This window comes from Panthera leo, chromosome A1, assembly GCF_018350215.1.
Source record: "Panthera leo isolate Ple1 chromosome A1, P.leo_Ple1_pat1.1, whole genome shotgun sequence".
NCBI lineage: Eukaryota > Metazoa > Chordata > Mammalia > Carnivora > Felidae > Panthera > Panthera leo.
In genome coordinates, this window is record NC_056679.1 from 136,175,528 (window position 1) to 136,198,256 (window position 22,729).

At 36.1% G+C, this 22,729-nt stretch overlaps 1 protein-coding gene across 8 annotated transcripts in view; it reads left to right on the plus strand.

Moving 5' to 3' along the window:
* BDP1 (B double prime 1, subunit of RNA polymerase III transcription initiation factor IIIB) overlaps positions 1-22,729 on the plus strand; it is an 88,984-nt gene that overhangs the window by 56,947 nt on the left and 9,308 nt on the right. For 4 of the 8 annotated variants that reach the window (XM_042940646.1, XM_042940649.1, XM_042940641.1 and 1 more), the window contains 10 exons: positions 3,820-3,856; positions 4,658-4,750; positions 5,855-6,080; positions 7,038-7,195; positions 11,870-12,023; positions 12,275-12,455; positions 15,269-15,332; positions 15,877-16,063; positions 17,058-17,262; positions 22,084-22,117. In XM_042940646.1, the coding sequence (XP_042796580.1) occupies positions 3,820-3,856; positions 4,658-4,750; positions 5,855-6,080; positions 7,038-7,195; positions 11,870-12,023; positions 12,275-12,455; positions 15,269-15,332; positions 15,877-16,063; positions 17,058-17,262; positions 22,084-22,117 (1,339 nt within the window). Of the gene's footprint in view, positions 1-3,819; positions 3,857-4,657; positions 4,751-5,854; positions 6,081-7,037; positions 7,196-11,869; positions 12,024-12,274; positions 12,456-15,268; positions 15,333-15,876; positions 16,064-17,057; positions 17,263-22,083; positions 22,118-22,729 lie in introns of those variants that run through there. The other 4 variants (XM_042940657.1, XM_042940661.1, XM_042940670.1 and 1 more) reach the window with 4 other exon arrangements.

Here is a 22,729-nt window from a genome sequence, read left to right on the forward strand (position 1 = left end):
AGTCACTCTTAATATCCTCATAAACTTAAGTTAAAGTTCTGTTGCATTAAATCTGTATTCAGTATAAATTATTTAAAATATATTTAGTTCCTTTTTGTTTGATACTCTTCCTTGTTTTTGCAAATCAAGTCTGGGAATTATTTATTACAATTTTTTTTTTACAGTTTATTTATTTTGAGAGAGAGAATGTGCTAGCAGGGGAGGGACAGACAGAGAGGCAGAGAATGAATCCCAAGCAGGCTCCACAATGTTAGTGCAGAGCCCGATGCTGGGCTCAGTCTCACAAACCTTGAGATCATGACCTGAGCTGAAATCAGGAGTCGGACACTTAACCAACTGAGCCACCCAAGTGCCCCCACCTTTTCACATTTTTTAAATTACTGGTCTGTGTGTCTTTTTGTTGAATTGTAAGAAATTTTTAAATAGTAAGGATACAAGTTCCTTATCAGATATACGATTTCCAAATATTTTCTCCTGTTCCGTGAGTCATCTTTTCAATTTTTTTTTAATTAGAGCATGAATAGTGGAGAGGGGCAGAGGGAGAGAGAGAGAATTCCAAGCAGGCTCCATCCTCAGTGTGGAGCACAGTGCAGTGTTCGATCCCACAACCCTAGGATCGTGACCTGAGCCAAAATCCAGGGTCGGATGCTCAACTGACTGAGCCACTCAGATGCCCCTCTTTTCATTTTCTTGATGGTTCCCTTTAAGTGCAAACGTTTTTTTGTTTTTTTTTTTAATTTTTTTTTTTTTAATGTTTATTTTATTTTTGGGACAGAGAGAGACAGAGCATGAACGGGGGAGGGGCAGAGAGAGGGAGACACAGAATCGGAAGCAGGCTCCAGGCTCTGAGCCATCAGCCCAGAGCCTGACGCGGGGCTCGAACTCACGGACCGTGAGATCGTGACCTGAGCCGAAGTCGGATGCTTAACCGACTGAGCCACCCAGGCGCCCCGCAAACGTTTTTAAATGTGATAAAGTTCGTTTTATGTCTTTTTTCTTTTGTTGCTCAGGCTTTTGTTGTAATATTTAAGATATCTTTGTGAAAGCCAAGATCTTGAAGATTTACTCCACTTTTTCTTCTAATAGGTTTACAGATTTTACTGTAGTTTTACATTTAAGGCTTTAATCCATTTTGAGTTAATTTTATATATGGTATGCGGTTAGAGTTCTTCATTCTTTGCACATGACAATACAGTTGTCACACTATTTCTTTGAAAAGACCATTCTTTCTTTATTGAATTCTCTTGCATTCTTGTCACAAATCAATTGGCTGTAGATGTATGGATTTTTTTTCTGGATTCTCGGTTCTATTCCATTTCCTGTCTCTTCTTGTACCAGTGATGCTCGATTGATTACTGTTGCTTTGTGGTAAGTTTTGGAATTAGGAAGTATAAGCCATCCTACTTTATTCTTTTTTTAGGATTGTTTTAGCTATTGTGGGTCTCTTGTAATTCCATATGAATTTTAAAATCATCTTGTTATTTTCTACTCGACATAATCTAAGATTGTGATTGTGATTGCATTGAATCTGGGGATCACTTTGGGGGGGCTAGTCCCATATTAACAGTTTTCTAATTCATGAACATGGATATTTGCCCATTTACTTAGATCTTCTTTGATTTCTTTCAATAGCATTTTGTAGTGTGCAGGGTATAAACTTTGCACTTCCTTTGTTAAATTTATTTTCAAGTATGTTGTATCTGAGGCTCTTGTGAATGGATTGGTCTTCTCAATTTCACTTTCAGGTTTTTCATTGCAAGTGTGTATATAGAAATACAATTGATTTTTGTATGTTGGTCTTGTATTTTGCAACTTTGCTGAACTAATTAGTTCTAATAGATTTTTAGTGGATTCCTTAGGATTTTCTATTTACAAGATCATGACATGTGAATAGAGATAGTTCTCCTTCTGCCATTCTGTATTAGTTTCTCAGTGCTTCTATAACAAAATGCTATCAACTAGGTGGTTCAAAACTACAGAAAGTTATTTTCTCAGTTTTGGAGGCTAGAATTCCAAAATCACCATCCCCCTTCTGAAGACTCTGAGGGAAAAACTATTCAGGCCTTTCTCCTACCCTCTGACAATTGCCAGAGATCCTTGTCATTGCTTGGCTTTATGGCAGCACATTTCCAACTTCTGCCTCCATTGCCACATCGTGTTCTTTCTGTGTGTGTGTCCTGACTTTTCTTCTAAAGACACCTGTTGTACTGGATAGGGTGAGCCCTAATGCAATATGACTTCATGTTAGCCTGATAACATCTGAAAAAGCCCTGTTTCCAAGTAAAGTTACATTCATGGTACTCAGCTTAGGACTTCAACATATCTTTCTCAGAAACAGAATTTGACTTAACACTTCTCCATCTGGATATTTTTTATTTCTATTGCTTGCCTAGTTTCCCTTGCTAGAACCTCCAATACATATTGAACAAAGAAGTGGCAAGAACGCATACTTTTGTCTCATTCCTGGTCTTAAGGGAAAGCATCCAGTCTTTCACCATCAAGTTTGATGTTAGCTCTGGATTTTTCATAGGTGTTTTTTTTTTTTTTTTATCAAATTGAAGAAGTTTCAGTCTATCCTTGGTTTGTGTGAGAGGATTCTTAGGAAAGGATGTTGGCAGTTGTCATATGCTTTTTATGCATCTTTGGAGATGATCATGTGATTTTTGCTTTTTTTTTGTACTGATATGTTGTATTACATTCATTATAACAGGATGTCAAATCAAAAATTGCATCCTACTTGGTCATGGCATGCAATTTTATGTCGCTGGATTTGGCTTGCTGGTATTTTATTGAGGATTTTTATGTGCAAATTCATAATAGATAATTCTCCTGTTTTCTACTATGAATCTGACCCCAGATTCTTGGGTCAGAAGCTAAAGTCCTGATCCTCTTAGAAAGAAAATTCTTGTGCTGGGACTTGCAAGGAGAAAGGGGCCTTACTTTTTTGGCTGCAAATGTGTGAGGTGGAGTCTCTGGTTCATTGAGCTGGGAAGAAGGAGCGGGGAGAGAGTCTTAGTTGAGATACCGCAGGCTCTTAGTTTGTTACCTTATTTTCATCAGTTGCTCAAAAAGAGGTTTCTATTGCCTTTATGACCATTTCCAGAGGCTTTAAATGTTTGGTTTTATTAAATTTTACCAGTTTCACTGGGGAGAGGGTCAGCAGAGCCTTATGATGTCATGCTGGACATGATCTTGTAACCTTTTTTTTTTTTTTTAAGTTTATTTATTTTGAAAGGGAAAGAGAAAGTGGGGGAGAGGCAGAGAGAAATGGAGACAGAATCACAAGGAAGCTCCACATGACAGTGTGGAGCCCAACAAGGGGCTTGAACTCACGAAGTGTGAAAACATGACCTGAGCTGAAATCAAGAGTCAGATGCTTAACTGAGCCACTCAGGTGCCCAGATCTTGTAACTTTTTAATTTATTAAAATTCATTTAAGTTTTAAGCCACCTAGTTAAAAAAAATTGGTGATATTCGTCAGACTTTGGTTTCCATTGGATTAAAATCAGTGACAAATATGACTGAAGTTGAAAGATTATGAAAGTGAAGAAGTGAAGTAAGCCTAGTAAATGCACATGGTAGATGGAATATGATTAAAGTTAAAAAGAAAGAGTAAAATAAGTAGCAAGAGACAAAAGAATTTGGCTTTTAAATTATTTCTGATGATGAAATATTCGGAATAATTATAAAGGGAAACCACAGTTTCCTCTACTTTGTAATCAGAAGCATAGAAGAACTGTAAAAGCATAGTGCTTTTTGAGACGTAGAACATATATTTGGGAAAATACATAAGGCATTGCTTATCTTTTCCTCTTCTAGGAAATGACCACAGGTGAACATACCCAAGATGAAACAGGTAACTGTTAATAAGGAAACTGCCAAAACTACCTGGTTAACACTAGCAGGGTGATTTAAAAAATTTTTTTTAATTTTAACTTAATTTTTTTTAGAGGGAGAGAGCATATGAGTGTGCATGTGTAAGTGGGTAAGGGACAGAGAGAGAGAGAGGAAGAGAATCTTTTTTTGTTTTGTTTTTTAAATGGTGATTTATTTATTTTGAGAGTGTGAGTGAGGAAGGGGCAGCGAAAGAGGGAGAGAGAGAATTCCAAGCAGACTCCACGCTGTCAGTACAGAGCCTGACATGGGACTCGATCTTATGAACTGTGAGATCATGACCTCAGCCCAAATCAAGAGTTGGAAGCTGCTTAACTGACTGAGCTGTCCAGGCACCCCTAGTATTGGTATTAGTTAGTAAATGAGTCCTTGCTGGGAGTTGAACAAAAAGTTTCCACTGTTGAATGTTTTATCTCCAGGAGAAACTTGGATTCTTGGAATAATTACTTTATGAAGTGAGTTAAGAGTTAAATGTTTAAGAGAGAAGTATTATTTCCTCTGATCTGCACAGGTTTACTTTCTTCGAAGGTAACTTAAGTTATTTAATGGGAGGGAGGCATTTTCAATGAATAAAAGCTAATAATGCATGATTTCTTTTTTTTGTAGTAATAAAATACTACCCTAGTAAGGAATTAGTGGTATGGAAGATACTGAAACTTGTTGCTAGAGGATAAACACCTGAATTAAAAATGTTTTCTAAGCAAGCAATCGTAAATTTCCAGATTCATCCTTCTGTTTTAATGTTGTTATATTTTCTCACAAGGTACCAATGATGGAAGTACTGAAGCTGCTATAACTTTACTTACAATGGGAGATCTAGTGTTGCAGTCAGAGATTGGTACAGAACAGAGTGATGGTAAGAATGAAAGATAAGGCCTACTGAAAAAAACCTTTTAAAATCCAACTTCTAAGAAATTATACCCACAGTTGAGTAATAAGTCAGTACTTTTACATTTGAAGTTGGTATAACTTTGTTGTTTTTCCAGAAATAAGTAATATGTGTGCATTGATGCACCCACCTCAGCCCATTTAGATGTAGTGGCCACCATTTCAAGATAGTACACTTGGTTTATTGAAAAAAGGTTGTCTTTCTGGAATAATCCAATGAGTCCTCCACCTTTCTCATCATAAACATTGGTTAATTGAGATCACTGATCACTTTATACAGGTTTCTTTAGCCAAAGGAGCTCCTGCTTTGGATAGTCTTCACAATTACTTGACAGTGGAATACAGTATCAAGGGACAATAACAGTCAATGACATAATTTAGTTTGGACTGTTTCATTAGTTTGAACTGAGCCAAAATATATGTCCACCCAGATTTTTAATATTTTAGGCTGGCCTTAATGGAGAAGCTATGGTCTTTACTCTCTAAGCACCTTGTATTTTAAGTACATTAAATGGATAGTTACATTAATTATTTTCCTGTTAATTATTGTGCCTGGACATGAGTGGGTTGCCATTTTTACTATATATTATTCAGGGCCTATAACTATATATTTATCAACGAATTCTCTGGTCTGTGTTTCTTACATGGCTCATTCTCTCTCTCTGTCTTTTTTTTTTTTTTTTTTTTAAAGTAAACTGTACACCCATCGTGGGGCTCAAAATCACGACCCTGAGATCAAGAGTCACATGCTCTACTGACTGAGCCAGCCGGGCACCCCTATATGGCTCCTTTCTCAGTGATAGAGCATTGCTTTGGAGCCTGTCACAAATCTCTAGAACCTAAAATACAGGTTTTTAAAAATTGTAAATGAAGGTGATAATATCTTGAAACTTATTTGAGGCTATGTAGTTACTGAAGGCAAAAAGATTCATTTTTAGTTACAATAGCACAAAAAAAATTTTAGTGTGTGAGAATTATTAAGCCTATAGTTGTTTAATGTTGAAGGATTTACTTTCTTTGGATATCTACTTGTATTGGGTCAATTTTAATTTTCTGTTCTTTTCTGTAATAGGAGTATGTGTACTTCTTGATGTTCATTCAAAGGATAAAAGCTGTGTTCCTTTTAGCCCAGATAATGTAAATCACACAATTGTTCGTGAATGTCAGGACCTTTCTTCACCTGTCAGTAGTACATCTCCTTCACCATTAGAAGAAAACAAGATTGTATTGGAAGAGCAAAGTACTAAAGAAGAAATTGGTTTAGTGGAGGAAGTAAAGGAAAATGCTATATCGACCAGGTTTAATTTGCTTTATTTTTTTTCCTTTTTTTTCTTTCTTTTTTTTTTTTTTTAAGTAGGCTTCATGCCCAGTGTGGAGCCCAGTGCAAGGCTTGAACTCATGTCCCTGAGATCAAGACCTGAGCTGAGATCAAGAGTTGGATACTTAACTGACTGAGCAACCCAGCCCAGATGCCCCTATTTTGCTTTATTAAGCTCTTGAGTTTTACTAGAAAATAAGAGTGCCGGGGTGGCTTAGTTGATTAAGCATCTGACTTTAGCTCAGGTCATGATCTCATGGTTTGTGAGTTCAAGCCCTGCATTGGGCTCTCTGCTGTCAGCACAGAGCCCACTTTGGATCCTCTGTCTCCCCTCTCTGCCTCTCCCCTGCTTGCACTCTCTTTCAAAAATAAATAAGCATTTTAAAAAATTACAAAGAAATTTATTATAATAAATATATTTAAGTCAACTATCGATTAATTTATAATAGCTTTTGAGTAATACTTGTGTAAGTGTAAATTTCACTGCTAATTTTTCAGCCTTTAAAGTGAGGATTGGCTGGTTTGACTTTAATGGTTTGAATATTTCTATTTATTTATGTATTTTAAGTAGGCTCCACACCCAATGTGGGGCTTGAACTCATGGACCTGAGATCAAGAGCTGCATGCTCTACTGACTGAGCCAGTCAGGGACCCTTAATGGTTTGCATATTAAAGTTAATGCAATATGTGCATCTTTGAAGCTTTAATGAGATAGTTTTATGTAACTGTAGTCTCTGTTTTACAGACATGGTCCAGATTCTCTTCCCTTCTCCAGACTTTCAGTAAAGTAACTTTAACGTTAAAAAATGAACACTTAACAGAGATTGTGGCACCTGAGAAGGTGGCACATAACTATATAAGAGTAGTGAAGAAGGTGAGAGAGCTAATTCTGACACAGTTGATGAATTTCTCTCTCTTCCCATCTTTCTTTTTCTAGGAATACAACCTCTGATGTGACCAGTAATTTGAGAATGAGAAGTAGATTTGCCAAGCCTAAGCCAAATCTTAAGACTTTAAGGACCAGCAGGTTTGGCGTTCATCAGGAAGTTCCCAATTTGTTTGCAAGCCAAGGAGAAGTAGTAGAAAGTCAAAGAGGTAAATTTGTTTCCCTTAAACAGCTACGAAATTACTTTTATAGGAGAATTTGCATTAACATTTCAAGTAGAGTATTTGGTTGTTAAAATTATTTTAATTTACTATTAAAAAGTTTCAAAAAGTAGAATGACTTATAAAATAAATACCAATAAACCCATCAACTGGCTTCAGTAACTATTACCATTTGCTCTATAGATGACCCTTAATAACACAGGTTTGAATTGCATAGGTCTACTATACATGGAGTTTTTTGATAAACAGTATAGTACTATAAAGATATTTTCTCTTCCTTAGGATTTTCTTAATATTTTATTCTAGTTTTATTGTAAGAATTTGGTATATAATACATATACAAAATATGTTAATTGACCATTTATGTTACTGATAAAGCATCTGGTCAACAGTAGACTATTAGTAGTTAGGTTTTTTGGAAGTCAGTAGTTAATATGCGGATTTTTGACTGCATGGGAGGTTTATACCCCGATCCCCCCATGTTATTCAAGGGTCAACTGTATGTATTTGATCAGACATTTTTTGTATGTGTGCACATGGAATATTCAAATAAACATTTTTAAAGGCAGATATACATGAATGTGGCAAAAAAATAAGACAGTGTCTATAAGGTACAAAATTTAAAAAACTTCTTCCTTGGTTCCCAGTCCCCTAATCTCACTTATAGTGGTAAACTGCCATTAAGTTTGTAGACTTCCAGGAGTGTATTATACACACAAGCATCTAAATGTGAGGCTGTGTGTGTGTACATACGTGCATCCACATATGTATACACATATATGTATATAAACACATGTATATTCCTTTCAGAAAGAATAAAAATATAAGCATACTGTATCATATATAGTGTTCAGCCCTTAGGAAAAAAACAATTTTACTGAGATAATTCTATGTAATACAGTTAAACCCTTTGAAGGGTACAATTCAGTGGTTTTCATATATTCACCAAGTTATGTAACCATCACTGTTAGCAGGCACTCCCATTTCCCCAAGTTCTAGGCAATCACTAATCTTTTTCTGTCTCTGTAGATTTGCTTATTTTTGATGTTTTGTATGAGTGGGATCACATAAGTGGTCTTTTGTGTCGATGTCTTTTACTTAGCATGTTTTCACAGTTCCTCTATGTTGTAGTATACGTCAAATACTTCATTTCTTTTTCTTGTCAAGTATTCCATTGTATAGCTATATTACATTTTGTTTATTCATTTATCTGTTGTTGGGCTTTTGGGTTGTTTTCTGTTTTTTGGCTCTTGTAAGTAACACTGCTAAGAACATTCATGTATAAGTTTTTGTGTGGACATATGTGTTCATTTCACTTGGATTTACATCTACAAGTAGAATTGCTGGATAATATGGTAGTTCTATGTTTAACCTTTTGAGAAACAGCCAAACTGTTTCAAAAGTGGTAGCAGCATTTTTTAATTTTTATGCTTATTTTAGATTTTTTGTTTTATTTTTAAGTAATCTCTACCCCCAACATGGGGCTTGAACTTGTAACCCCCAAGATCAAGACTTACATGCTCTACTGACTGAGCCAGCCATACACCCCAACATTTTGTATTTTCACCAACATTCTGTGAGGGTTTCAGTTTCTATTTTCTCAGACCCTTGTTATTAGATATTCTAGTTATCGTGAAGTAGTATCTCATTGTAGTTTTGATTTGTGTTTACCTGATGACCAATGATATTGAGTATCTTTTCATGTGCTTATTTATGTATCTTTTTTTTAGAGACATGTCTATTCAGATCTGTGCTCATTTTTAAATTGGGATATTTGTCTTTTTAAAATCTTTTTTTTTTTTTTAATGTTTATTTTTTGAGAGAGAGAATGTGAGCAGGGGAGGAGCACATAGAGAGAGGATCTGAAGTAGGCTGTGCTCTGACAGCGGAGAGCCGGATATGGGTCTCGAACTCACAAACTGAGATCATGACCTGAGCCGAAATCAGATGCTTAACCAACTAAGCCACCCAGGTGCCCCATGGGATTTTTCTCTTTTTAATATTAAGAGTTCTTTATATGGTAGCATTCTTTTTAAAGATTAGTGTATTGGAAAAAATCTGTCTATAGGATCACATAGGGCTCTTTTATTTTTTTAATGGCCTCACTACTTTGTGATGTACATGTTGAATCCTACTGCCACTTCTTTTTCCACCTCCCCTCCCTACCAAAGGCCCAACCCCTTTAGGTGCTAGTGAGAGCAGGAAAAACTGCATGCAGTAAGCTGTCTAGATTGTATAAAATCCTATAGGTAGAAGATCTGGATGGTTAGCAACATCTTTTCCCTGTTTGGGGTTTCTGGTTTTTGGTATTTCCTTTCAACCAGTAGTGCCTATGGTTCAGTTAGTTAATTCATTACTTACTCTGGGTTCAGGAATACCCAGAAGCTGTTTCAGTATGCAGGGTGAGGTTACCTTACTTATTTATTTATTTTTTTTTTATTTAAAAATGTTTAATGTTTTATTTATTAATTTTTTTTTAATGTTTATTTTTGAGAGAGTGCAAGTGGGGGAGGAGCAGAGAGAGAGACAGAGACAGAGAGAGGGAGAGAAACAGACACAGAATCCGAAGCAGGATCCAGGCTCGGAGCTGTCAGTACAGAGCCTGAAGCGGGGCTCAAACCCATGAACTGTGAGATCATGACCTGAGCTGAAGTCAGACAGTTAACTGACTGAGCCACCCAGGGGGCCCTAAAAATTTTTTTTTTAAATGTTTGTTTATTTTTGAGAAAGAATGTGAGCAGGGGAGGGGCAGAGAGAGGAGACAGAACCTCAAGCAGGTTCTGTCCTGTCAGCACAAAGCCTGACATGGGGCTTGAACTCATGAACTGTGAGATCATGACCTGAGTCTAAGTCAGATGCTTAACTGACTGAGCCACCAGGTGCCCCTAAAAATTTTTTGACTGTGGTTGACACACATACATTAATTCCAGTCATAGTACGTAGTGATTCAACAAGTTTGTACATCGTGTTCTGCTCTCCAGAAGCATACCTACCGTCTCTCACCATACAGTACAATTACAGTACCATTGATTATATTCCTTATGCTGTGCCTTTTATTCCCATGATTTATTCATTCCATAATTGGAAGCCTGTATCTCCCACTCCCCTTCATCCACTTTGCCCATCCACCTACTTCCCTCTGGCATCAATTTTTACTTGGTATTTATAGGTCTGATTATGCTCTTTGTTTATTCATTGGCTTTTTAAAGATTCCATAGATGAGTGAAATCATTTGTTGTTTGTCTCTCTCAGTCTGACTTATTTCACTTAGCATAATACCCTCTAGATCTGTCCACATTGTCACAGATGGCCTGGTGTCGTCCTTTTTTTTTTTTTTTTTTTTAATTTTTTTTAATGTTTATTTATTTTTGAGACAGAGAGAGACAGAGCATGAACAGGGGGCGGGTCAGAGAGAGAGGGAGACACAGAATGTGAAGCAGGCTCCAGGCTCTGAGCTGTCAGCACAGAGCCTGTTGCGGGGCTCGAACTCAGGGACTGTGAGATCATGACCTGAGCCGAAGTCGGCTGCTTAACTGACTGAGCCACCCAGGCGCCCCCCCGTGTCGTCCTTTAATGGCTGTGTAACATTCCGTTGTGTGTGCATGCCACATCTTATCTGTTCATGTATTGATGGACACTTAGGTTACTTCGGTATCTTGGCTTTTGTAAACAGTGCTGCAGTAAACATAGAGTTGCTACACATATCCTTTGAATTAGTGTTTTCATTTTCTTTGAATACCTATTAATGGAATTTATTGAATGATATGGTAATTCTAAATTTAATTTTTAGAGCAATATCCATACTGTTTTCCATCATGCCTGTATCAATTTACATTCCCACCACTAGTACACAAAGATTCCTTTTTCTCTGCATCCTGAGTTTATTTTTGTGTATAGTAGAAAGTGGTCCAGTTTCATTCTCTTGTATGCAGCTGTCCAGTTTTCTCAGTAACATTTATTGAAGAGACTGTCTTTTCCCCATTGTATACTGCCTTTGTCATAAATGGACCATATAAATGTGTATTTATTTCTAGACTCTCTGTTCTCTTCCATTCATCTACTTTTTTGTGTGTGGGCCAGACCATACTGTTTTGATAATTACAGCTTTGTGGTATATCTTGAAATGTGGGAATATGATACCTCCACCTTTGTCTTTCTTTCTCAAGATTGCTTTGACTATTCAGTCGTGTGATTCCATAGAAATTTTAGTATTATTTGGTCTAGTTTTGTGAAAAATGCTGTTGGTATTTTGATAGGGATTTGAACGTAACTCTTTTATATAGAAATCATTTTATTCTTCTTTGTGGAGCAGCTCCCTCCCCAACATTTCCCCCAAGGTGGAGCTAGACCTCATATGTACCCACCTCTAAACTTCTTTTGTATGTGGGTTTGTGATTATATTGCTGTCATCATAGGGTAGACATAAAATTGCTGTGACAACCACGAGTGAAAAATGTGTAGTGTAGGATTCATCTTCTGTTTCAAAAATCTCACTGGCCAGGATCACTCTTCTGCCATGTGAATAAGCTTAATTTTTGGATTAAGAGAAATTTGGAAGAGTTGCTATATACTGATCTGTCTTTGAGGAGACAACATATTTCTGATGTGGAGGTTTTAGCTGTACTGTTGTGGACTGTATCTTAAGTTTGTTTTTTGTTTAAGAAACTGAGAAAAATGGTTCTGAAGCAATGGAGGAATTACAAGATAAAAAATTTGAATCACTTACAACACCACTGAATAAGGAGCAGAGCATCTTGGCATGTGAACATGGTATTGAAGAGATGACTATTTCTCAAGAAGCAAACCTAACTGAAAGGTAAGAGGGAGGAGATTCCGGAATTTTGTTTATATTCTCTTTCAGCTACAGTAATTAGCTATAGCTTTAGGAATTTGATTGGCAAAAGGGGGGGTTCTGTTGCATTAAATGTATTTTAAAAATTTGGACACCATTAAATAATCTTTGACTCATTTAGCTCTAAACATTACTCTGTGGTTGTCCACTTGGTTTCACATACAAAACTGTAATACATACTCTGAAGCTCTAATATATACTAATTTCTCTTTCAGAAATGATGATCAAGAAGAGGAATCTCAAAAGGTTCAGTTATTTTCAGTTGATCCAATTGTTTGCTCTGAAACAAAGCCCCATACGCTTGGTTCAGATATGGGTCTCAGTGAGAGTTGTATCAAAGAGCCCGAGAGAGAGGACTCTAATGGAGACACTGTGCTTACACTTAATGTGTCAGAGGTAAAAGAATGTAAAATATATAATGGGGGGGCTGGGTGTGTATTCCCCACTTAAAAAAAAATGAAGGTGTAATTTACATAGAATAACCTTCACCCTTTTATGTGCACTTCTGCAAGTTTTGGCAAACATATATAGTTGTGTAAACACATGAACGGTTCCATCATTCCCCACATTTCCCAGGGCCCTTTTTTAGTCACCCCCTTTTACCACCCCCACTACTTGGTGATCACTGATCTGTTTTCTTTCCCTATAGTTTTGTCTTTGCAAGAATGTATTGTGATATAATTTTTTATTAAGTGTATTTTTAGTCTTTGGAGCATAGATAAAATAGCCAATACATAGCTTTGCCATAAAAATTTGGAAAAAGGAAGTGTTTTGTATACAGACTATTTATCTCTTGCTTGCTGGCCTCTGAGTCTGAGAAATACATTGCAGGTGTTTCCTTGAGATATTATTGTATGTTCATTGCTGTGTGAGGTATTGGACAGACAAAGTTATGGGACTCATATGAGTGAATGCTTAGGCTCTGATGGGTGCTATGAAAGCAAGTTGCACAAGACTCTTAAAGGAGTGGTCCTCAATCCAATCCAGTAAAAGCAGTATCTGGAAATAAGGTGTAGGCATTTGCAGGATTTTGTTTTTTTGTTGCTGTTAAAGGTTCTTAAGTTATTCTAATGTGTAGCTGGGACTGAAAGAATCCACGTGGGTGGCTCAGTTGGTAAGTGTCTGACTCTTGATTTCAGCTCAGGTCATGATCTTGTGGTTTGTGAGTTCAAGCCCCACATTCTGCTCCATGCTGATAGTGCCGAGCCTGCTTGGGATTATCTCCCACTCCCTCCCCCTGGCCCCTGGTCTCAAAATAAATAAATAAACTTAAAAAGAAAAAAAAAAATCCTGGATCTAGAAGAACGGGTATGAATTAGCCAGTTAAAGGGAGAGGAACAAGTGTAAAGAACAGGTGTGAAACAGCACGTCATATTCAGGGACTATAATTAGTTATGAGTGGAATATAAATGAAGAAGTAGTTAGAGTGAGGTTGGCAGCCTGGGAACAGATCATAAAAAAATTTTTATGGCTTGTTAAGGAGTTTGGATTATATCCAAAGTTAAGGGATTTTCCCTACCCCCCCCCCCCAACATGTTTGTTTTTACTTCATATTTTGAAATAATTTCAAGCTTGTTGAAAAGTTTCAAAGATCTTACATAGAATTCTTACATAGAATCTTTACTTAGATTCATTAGTTATAAACATTTTGCTTCATTTGCTTTTTCTCTGTCTTGCTCTCCATCTCTATAGATACACTTTTAAAAAACTGAACCATTTGAAAGTTGCAGATGTGAGACTTCACCCATAAATACTTCAGCTAATATCTGATATGAACGGGGATGTTTCTTACAGAGAAATGATACTCTTGTCATACTCAATATTACCATACTATCTGATATTGATTTAATAACAATATGTAATACATAGTTCCAGTCAACGCTCTCACATTGCATTTAGTTGTGATTCTCCTTATTCTCTCACTGTCTTTCAGTGTTTATTTATTTATTTTGATAGAGCAGGGGAGGGGCAGAGAGAGACGAGGACAGAGAATTCCAAGTAGGCTCCTTGATGTCAGTGCAGACAGAGCCAAACATGGGGTTCGATCCCATGAACTATTGAGATCATGATCTGAGCTGAAATCGAGAGTTGGAGGACGCTTAACTGACTAAGCCTCCCAGGCACCCCTCTCCTTATCCTTTTTTTTTTTTTTTTTTTGAGAGAGAGAGCATGTGCACCTGTGTGCACATGTGCAGGAGGGACAGGGGAGAGGAAGAAAAAGAATCCCAAGCAGGCTCCATGCTGTCAGCGCAGAGCCTGATGTGGGACTGGATCTCATAACCGTGAGATCATCACTTGAGCTGAAATCAAGAGTCAGATGCTTAACTGACTGAGCCACCCAGGCACCCCTCCTTATTCTCTTTTAATCTAGATAGCCCTCCTGCCCTTTTTCCTCTTTTGTGAATTTGACATTCCAGGCTAATTCACAATTGGGGTTTTTGTTGTTGTTCCCTATTATTAGATTCAGGTTAAATATTTTTTGGCATGATTATTACCTAGGTAACGTGTTCTTCCTTTTGTATACCTTTATTAGACATATAATGTCAGTTTGTCCCATTATTGATGATGTTGACTAATTACTTGGCTAGAATGGTGCCTGCTAGATTTCTCCATATAACAGCATCTTTTCCACATGGTGTTAGTAATTTTTCATATGACACCCAACAGACTTCTACCTAGTAGTTTTAGTATCAATTGATGCTTACCTGAATCAGTTATTGACATTGTTGGTTACAAAACGTTTAAGTTTTAAGATTTTAAGCAGTAGAGAATTATAGTAAGAATTGTATTTTAGAGATTACGTTGTTGGCAGTTTTGTGGAAAACAGATTGGAAGGAGCTGTGTTGGAGGCAAGGAAACATTTTGCTTCCATTCAGATGTCATCTAATAGCACAATGGCTGCTATTATAATGGAGAAAGAGAGAAGGTTGAAGGGTTTGCATCTCTCTTTCCTGTTGCTTCAAAAATAATTTGATGAAATTCTCATATTTAACAATTTACTGGGAATTTCTTTGTGTATATGTATGTTTATTTAAAGGAATCAAAAGTTACTGGTACTACTGGTTTCAAAACATTTGGAAAATTATATATGGTTAAATAGTTGTTGAATTTTGAAGCAGTCACTCTTCCTGTATCCAATTGTCTGGAAAACTTTTTAAAACTAAAATTTGGTTGATCTCATTCTTGAATTTTAATTAAATTTTTTTTAGTGTACACCAAGTAGTATGCCAGAAGTTCAACAGGAAAATGTAATCAGTTCTCAAGATTTAACAGGTATGATAATCTGCTTTGATAAAGCATCATCAAACTGAATAGTATGGCTTTTACTTCCATATCCCATTTGATTATGAAAAAAACTAAAACAGTTTTTAAGTCTGCAATGGCCTTAAATTATGAAGTATTTTTTTAATGGTTTATTTATTTTTGAGAGAGAGAGCATGATTGGGGGAGGGGCAGAGAGAGAGGAACACAGAGGATCCGAAGTGGGCTGTGTGCTGACAGTAGCTAGTCTGATGTGGGGCTTGAACTCACGAACTGTGAGATCATGTCCAGAGCTGAAGTCAGATGCTTAACTGAGCCATCCATGTGTCCCAAACACTTGAGGTATTTTAGGTGTAAGTTTTTTTATTCAGAATTATACATCTCCTCTATAGTGAACCATCTTTATCCTTTATGAAATTCCTTTTTATTTTTGTGGGTGTAATTTACTTTTTATTCTTGTGTATAAGTTGTCTTGAGACTTTAGAAATGTAATAAATTAATGATTTTCCGTTGTTTCATGGTTCAGCTTTTCATTACTAACTTTTAAATTTGATAGTGAATCTAGTTGCTAACGTACATCAAGGTGGTGAAGATGAACAAGCATTCATTTTAACTCTGGTGGAAATCCCAACCAATGCCATAGAAGAATATACTGATACCACTGCCCAGTTAATGCCAAACCCTTTACTGCCAGCGCCCATATTGATCAAGTCCGTGAATACAGAAGAAAGGAGTGACATGAGGTAATGAATGACCTCAACTGTTTTCTTTCAAGTTCTTGTTTAAATTCCCGTTATTTGACATACAGTGTAGTTTCAGGTGTATGGTGATTCAGCACTTCCATACAGCACCCAGAAGCTAAACTATTTTTGCTAGGAGGAAAGGTGCTTTATTACTCAGATAGCATTGACTGAATAAGCCATTCACCAACATTATTTGTATTTGTCCTTATTTAGTAATTATGTGATAAGTTAGAGAAGATATCATTGTTTTTATATCTGATAAAGCTGCCATTTAAGTGTGTAATACTTTTGTATGAAACTTGTTTCGTATCTTAAGTATTTGAAAGCTAAAAAAAATTTAGCAGCTTGGGTTATAAAATGCCATCTGTTAAAGGTGTGGTTACTTTGTAAGCATATATATTTTAAATTCTGAAATAAATACGTTCATAGAAGTTGCAAAAATAGTACAGAGAGATGACATTTTTGTATGTTTTTAATACTGTTATTTTAATTCTTTTCTATAGAATTGTTGTATTTTAACGGTCATTGGTTAAGGCACTTAATGGTCAAGTAGCATTAGATGTTGAAGCCTTTCATATTTGGAAGAGGGATTTTAGGGGTGCCTGGGTGGCTCAGTCAGTTAAGCATCTGACTTTTGATCTCAGCTCAGGTCTTGATCTCAGGGTTGTGAGTTGAAGCCCTGCATTTGGCTCCACGCTGGCTCCTACTTAAAAAAAGGAAGAAGGATTTTAGATTGAAATTTTAACTTTACAGACAAAGAAAACACTATTTTTGTACCTTAGATTTAATTCAGTATTAGAGAATTTGTGAGTTTTATAGAGTTGTGAGTTTTTAAATGTGAATAGATGTCAAAACTAACATTTTTGTGAGCTTGGCCATGTAAATATTAGTTACTTGAAAGTTTTTTGGCAGCTGTCATTGGGATAGCTGAGCCTTTAACCTCATTAAGTAACTTCTAATTTGCTGATTTAACATGTATGCATTTCCTATGCAGTATGAGTTTTCCAGTAACTTCAGTTGGTCAGGATGCCATGTGTATATCTGATTCTGGAAGAGAGGATTCTGAAAAGCTTCCTGCTAATTTGGATCTTATAACTAGGAAGAGATTTCATTGTACGCTTGATGAAAGTGACCATGTTCCTCCTGCCAAAAAAAGTTCACTCACTTCAAGAGATGATTGTCAAAATTATACCTCTGAGGTAAGATAGAATTATCAAGCACATAAGATGGCCATATTACAACAGATCCATTTGTTTCCTTTAAACTCTTTAAATAAAGATAGTTCTAATAGTTTTCACCATAAATAACCCAGCTAAAACTGGTTTTAGATAATCACTTTTAACCAGTTCTAGGTGAAAATTGATGGACATTCATCAGGAAACCCATTCCCAGTTGTGTGTCATTGGCTAAAAATAAGGCCAAAAGCATCCTGTAGATCTGGATCCTGCCTCTACCATTTAACAGCTGTGGGACCTGAGTCAAAATAGGTCATCTCTGTGAATGAGTTTCCTGTTGTGTAAAATTATTACAGTAATATCATCACTACCAGGATCATAATGCTTAAAGCTATCCATTGCTCTTAGGAAGAAGACCCAGGACCTCGAAGGCCCTCTATTTGTCTGGTCCATTTCTGTCTCTGGCCTCACCTTGTGTTTGTCTCTCCCTTACTCTCTGACTATATTGGCTGTCTTTCAGGTTCTTGAATGCATCATACTTCTTCATATCCCAGGGCATTTGTTTTATTATCTCCTCTATATGAAACATTGCCTTGCCAGACATACACACTTCTTTAGCCTCCATCATCACTACCTCAGGGAAGCCTGAAGACAGTATGCACATTTGATCACCAGCCACTATGTTAAAGGTTTCTTGGCACCCTCTTGTTTTTGTTTCTGATACTCATGATAATTTATCTCATTATGTAGCTACACTTTGGAAAAGTTAATTTAGAATCTATATTCTCAGTGGGACAGTTGAAGACCAATCATCCTTAGATAGCAGACAACAGAGGCAATGTATTCTTTTATATCTGATAGGTGGAAGATGGTATCCCAGAATGTTTTTCATTTCTCTTATTACAAGTAAGGTTGAACATGTTTCATATGCTTAGAGCCATTTGTATTCCTTTCTCTGTGAAATGATTCTATATTCTTTAGCCATTTTTTAATTGCATTGTTGATCTTTTTCCTACAGATTTGGAGGAACTCTGTGTAATGTATGTCCATGAATGAGTTGCAAATATTTTTTCCCAGTGTGTCTTTTGACTCTATTTTTTGAGTTTTCTTCCCTTGCAGACATTTTTTGGTTGAATTTTTCTTTTTTTTTTTTTTAAGATTTTACTTTCTAGTCATCCTTACACCCAAGATGGGGCTCAGACTTAACAACCCTGAGATCAAGATTCACATGCTCTACTGATTGAACCAACCAGGCGCCCCTTACTTTTTAATATGAAAATTTTCAAGCATTTAAAAAGGTAGACAGGGTAGTATAATGCCTCCCCATGTACCAGTCACCCAGTTTCATCAATTTATCATCATTTCTTACAGACATTGTTTTGTTCAAAAGTATATTTAATGACTTGGGGAAAGGATCATAGTACATTGCTATGTGCAAAGCCAGGCCACCAGTTTATATTATGCCATTTAAAAATGATAGATGTACGTTGATGTGACTGTATAAGAACAGTATAATGTCTCGGACTTATTTGTGATTTTTCTTTTTTTTCATGATTTTTGTTTTTTGACCTTTGTTTTCAGCTTTTTAACAATGAAAAATTGCTTATAAAATGTCATAGTTATAATTGTAAATTCTGTAATACACATACTGCATTCATATAGACATGCAAACAATTTTAATTTTTCTGTAATCATATTTATCAGTATTTTTATGTATGGCTTCTAGGGACTGTGTTAGATAGATATTGAAAGTCCACTTTGAGACTTAGTAGAAATTCTTAGAGTTAATATTACTGATTTGTTTAGAATTTATTTCGGTGTTAGGGAGAGTGAAACCAACTTCATTTTCCCCAGGTGCCTGCCTAGTTGTCTCAGCACCGTTTTTTGAATAATTTATCTTTTCTCCACTGATTTAAAATTCCATTCTTATCACATATTAAATCCCATATGTATTTGTGTATATTCCTAAACTTTCTTTTCTTCTACTTTTAGATTCACCTATTTATTCTTGGGCCAGTATCCCACTGTTTTATATATAAAACTCTGATTATATAAAAACTCTAGTTTTTAAATGCTTTACTGTCTTAAATGGAAGGTTTCCCTCTCCTCCCACATCGCTTTATTTTTTCTTTTTCCTTTTTTTTTTTTTTTTTTTTTATTTATTTTTGAGAGCGATAGCACACGAGCAGGGGTGGGGCAGAGAGAGAAAGAGAGAGAGACAGACACAGAAAGAGAGGGAGACACAGAATCTCAAGCAGGCCCCGGGCTCTGAGCTGTCAGCACAGAGCCCTAGAGCCTGACACCGGGCTTGAACTTAAGAGCAGTGAGATTATGACCTGAGCCAAAGTCGGGGGTTTAACAGACTGAGTCACTCAGGTGCCCCACTTTCTTATTTTTTCTTTTCAAGTTTGTATATATTCTATATTCTATATATTCTATATTCAAGTTTGTATATATTTCTTTTCAAGTGTGTATATATTCTAAAGTTTGGGTTTTTTTCAAAATTTTACTTAAATTTTAGTTAACGTATAGTGTAATACTGGTTTTGGGAGTAGAATTTAGTGGTTCATCACTTAAATAAAACACTCAGTGCTCATCCCAAAAAGTGCCCTCCTTAATACCCATCTCCCATTTAGCCAATCCCTCCCCCCCCCAACCTCCCTCCATCAACCCTCTGTTTGTTCTTCTTCATAAAGAGTCTCTTATGGTTTGCTTCCCTCTCTCTGTTTTTACCTTACTGTATGTTCATCTGTTTTGTTTTTTAAATTCTACATATGAGTGAAATTGTACAGTATTTTTCTTCCTCTGACTTATCTCGCTTAGCATAATACACTTCTTCAGTCAATGGACATTTGGGCTCTTTGCATAGTTTGGCTGTTGTCGATAATGGTGCTGTAAATATTGGGGCGCATGTACCCCTTTGAATCTGTATGTATCCTTTGTGTAAATACCTAGTAGTACACTTGCTAAGTTGTGCAGTAGTTCTAGTTTTAAATTTTTGAGGAACCTCCACACTGTTTTCCAGAGTGGCTGCCCTAGTTTGCATTCCCACCAGCAGTGTAAGAGGGTTCCCCTTTCTCTGCAACCTCATCAACATCTGTTGTTTACTGTGTTGTTAATTATAGCCCTACTGGTAGGTGTGAGGTGGTATCTCGTCATGGTTTTGATTTGTATTTTCATGATGATGAGTTATATTGAGCATCATTTCATGTGTCTGTTAGCTATCTGGGTGTCTTCTTTGGAAAAATTTCTATTCATGTCTTCTGCCCGTTTCTTAACTGGATTGTTCATTTTTTGGGTGTTGAGTTTGATATATTCTTCATAGATTCTGGCATATTACCTTTATCAGATATGCTACTTGAAATTATCTTCTCCCATTCCATAGGCTGCCTTTTAGTTTTGTTGATTGTTTCCTTCATGCAGAAGCTTTTTATCTTGATGAGGTCCCAATAGTTCATTTTTGTTTTTGTTCCCTTGCCCATAGCATTGTCTAGTAAGAAGTTGCTACGGCTAGTGTCAAAGAGGTTGCTGCCTGTGTTTTCTTTTAGAATTTTGATGGTTTAAAGTCTATATTAATTTTATAATTAGCTTGTTCAGAGCTTCAAAAAATCCCATTGATGCTTGTTTTAGGATCATATTAACTTGACCACTTAAGATAGGGAAAATTGATGTCGTAATTGTGATGTTGAATTTTTTTTCTTTATCCAAAAACATGGTATGTCTTTTCATTTGTTTAATTATTCTTTTATGTCTTTTAGTGGTATTTTCATCTCCTCTTCATTTAAATTCTCCATTTCCTATTAGGTTATACCTAAGAATTTTATCTTTTGTTGCTATTATCGTTGAATTCTTTTCTATCTGGAGAGCTTACTAAATTCCCCTCATCGTATACAGTAATTTTTCTTTTGTTTCTGTTGGGTTTTCTAAGTAAAGTCATATTATCTGCAAATAAAATTTTAATTTTTCTCATCTACTTTATATACCTTTAGTTTCCTTCTCTTTTCTAACTATATTGGCTAGTATAATTAAAGAAAAAAGTCATAAAATAGTCTTGATAGTAGATACATTTTTCTTACTCCTGACTTAAATGGGAATATTTCCAGTGTTTATGAAGTGAGATGCTGGTTTTTGAATTGTAGTAATTATAGTTTATGGTGTTAAGAAGATGTCTTTTTATTCAATGTAAAGTTTTTTCCAAGTATGAATATTATTGGACCCTTTTGCTACAAACAGAGAGATGATGATAGTATTTTTCTCTTCAGTTCTGTTGAATTATATTAGATTTCATATATTGAATCATCTTTGCATTCCTGAAATAAACTCTGCTTGATTATTATGTTAGTCTCTTGATGTGTTGCTGAATTATGTTTATACTATTTCATCTGATATTTTTGTACTGGTTAATTTGAATCAATATTAGCCTTGATTTATAAAAAGCATTTGGAAACTTTCCCTCTTTCACTGTGCTCTAAAACAGTTTAAAGAATAGGAGCAGTGTCTTTTTTATAAGTGTTTGGTAGAGTTTCTATAAGCCATCTTTTACCCTCGAGCTTTCTGGGAGATACCTGCTTTCTTTAGTTAGAAAAGAGGGTGGGAGGCACCTCGGGGGTTAAGTATCTGACTCTTAATTTTGACTCAGGTCACGATCTCATGGTTGGTGAGATTGAATGCCCATGTTGGGCGTTGTGCTGACAGTGCAGAGCCTGCTTGGGATTCTCTCTCTCCTTCTCTCTCCGCCTCTCTGCCATTTATGCACACTGTCTCAAAATAAACATTAAAGAAAAAAATAGAAAGATTGACTTGATACATGGATTCAATTTTTTTTGTAATTTTTTTTTAAAACAGGGGTGTTCAGAGGAAATAAGTGTTGAGGAAACAGGTGAGTGAAATAAATTTTAATGTGATTACATTTTGTTATTTTTGGATATTTTTGATGCATCTATTCAAATTTGGAATTGAAGAAGAGTCTTGCTTACTTTCTCTAAGTATTTTGCTTTTATTATTAGAAGTTTTTCTTCTTAGCTGAGATCTTGGATTTGGCACTTTCGTAGACATAAGCTACTTTCATCCTGTAATAACAGAAAACCATATGGCTACAGAATTTCCTGTAAAAGCTTAACAACTATATTTCAGGAATTACAAAGCTGAGCATAAAGGAGTTTTTATGGTTCCTTAGGTTTACCCAGAGATTAGAAAAGACATATATATTGGGGCGCCTGGGTGGCTTGGTCGGTTAAGCGTCCGACTTCGGCTCAGGTCATGATCTCACGGTCCGTGGGTTTGAGCCCCGTGTCGGGCTCTGTGCTGACAGCTCAGAGCCTGGAGCCTGTTTCGGATTCTGTGTCTCCCTCTCTCTCTGCCCCTCCCCTGTTCATGCTCTGTCTCTCTGTCTCAAAAATAAATAAACGTTAAAAAAAAAATTAAAAAAAAAAAAGACATATATATATATATACACACACACACAGAGAAAGCTTTTCTAGGTAAAAATAGG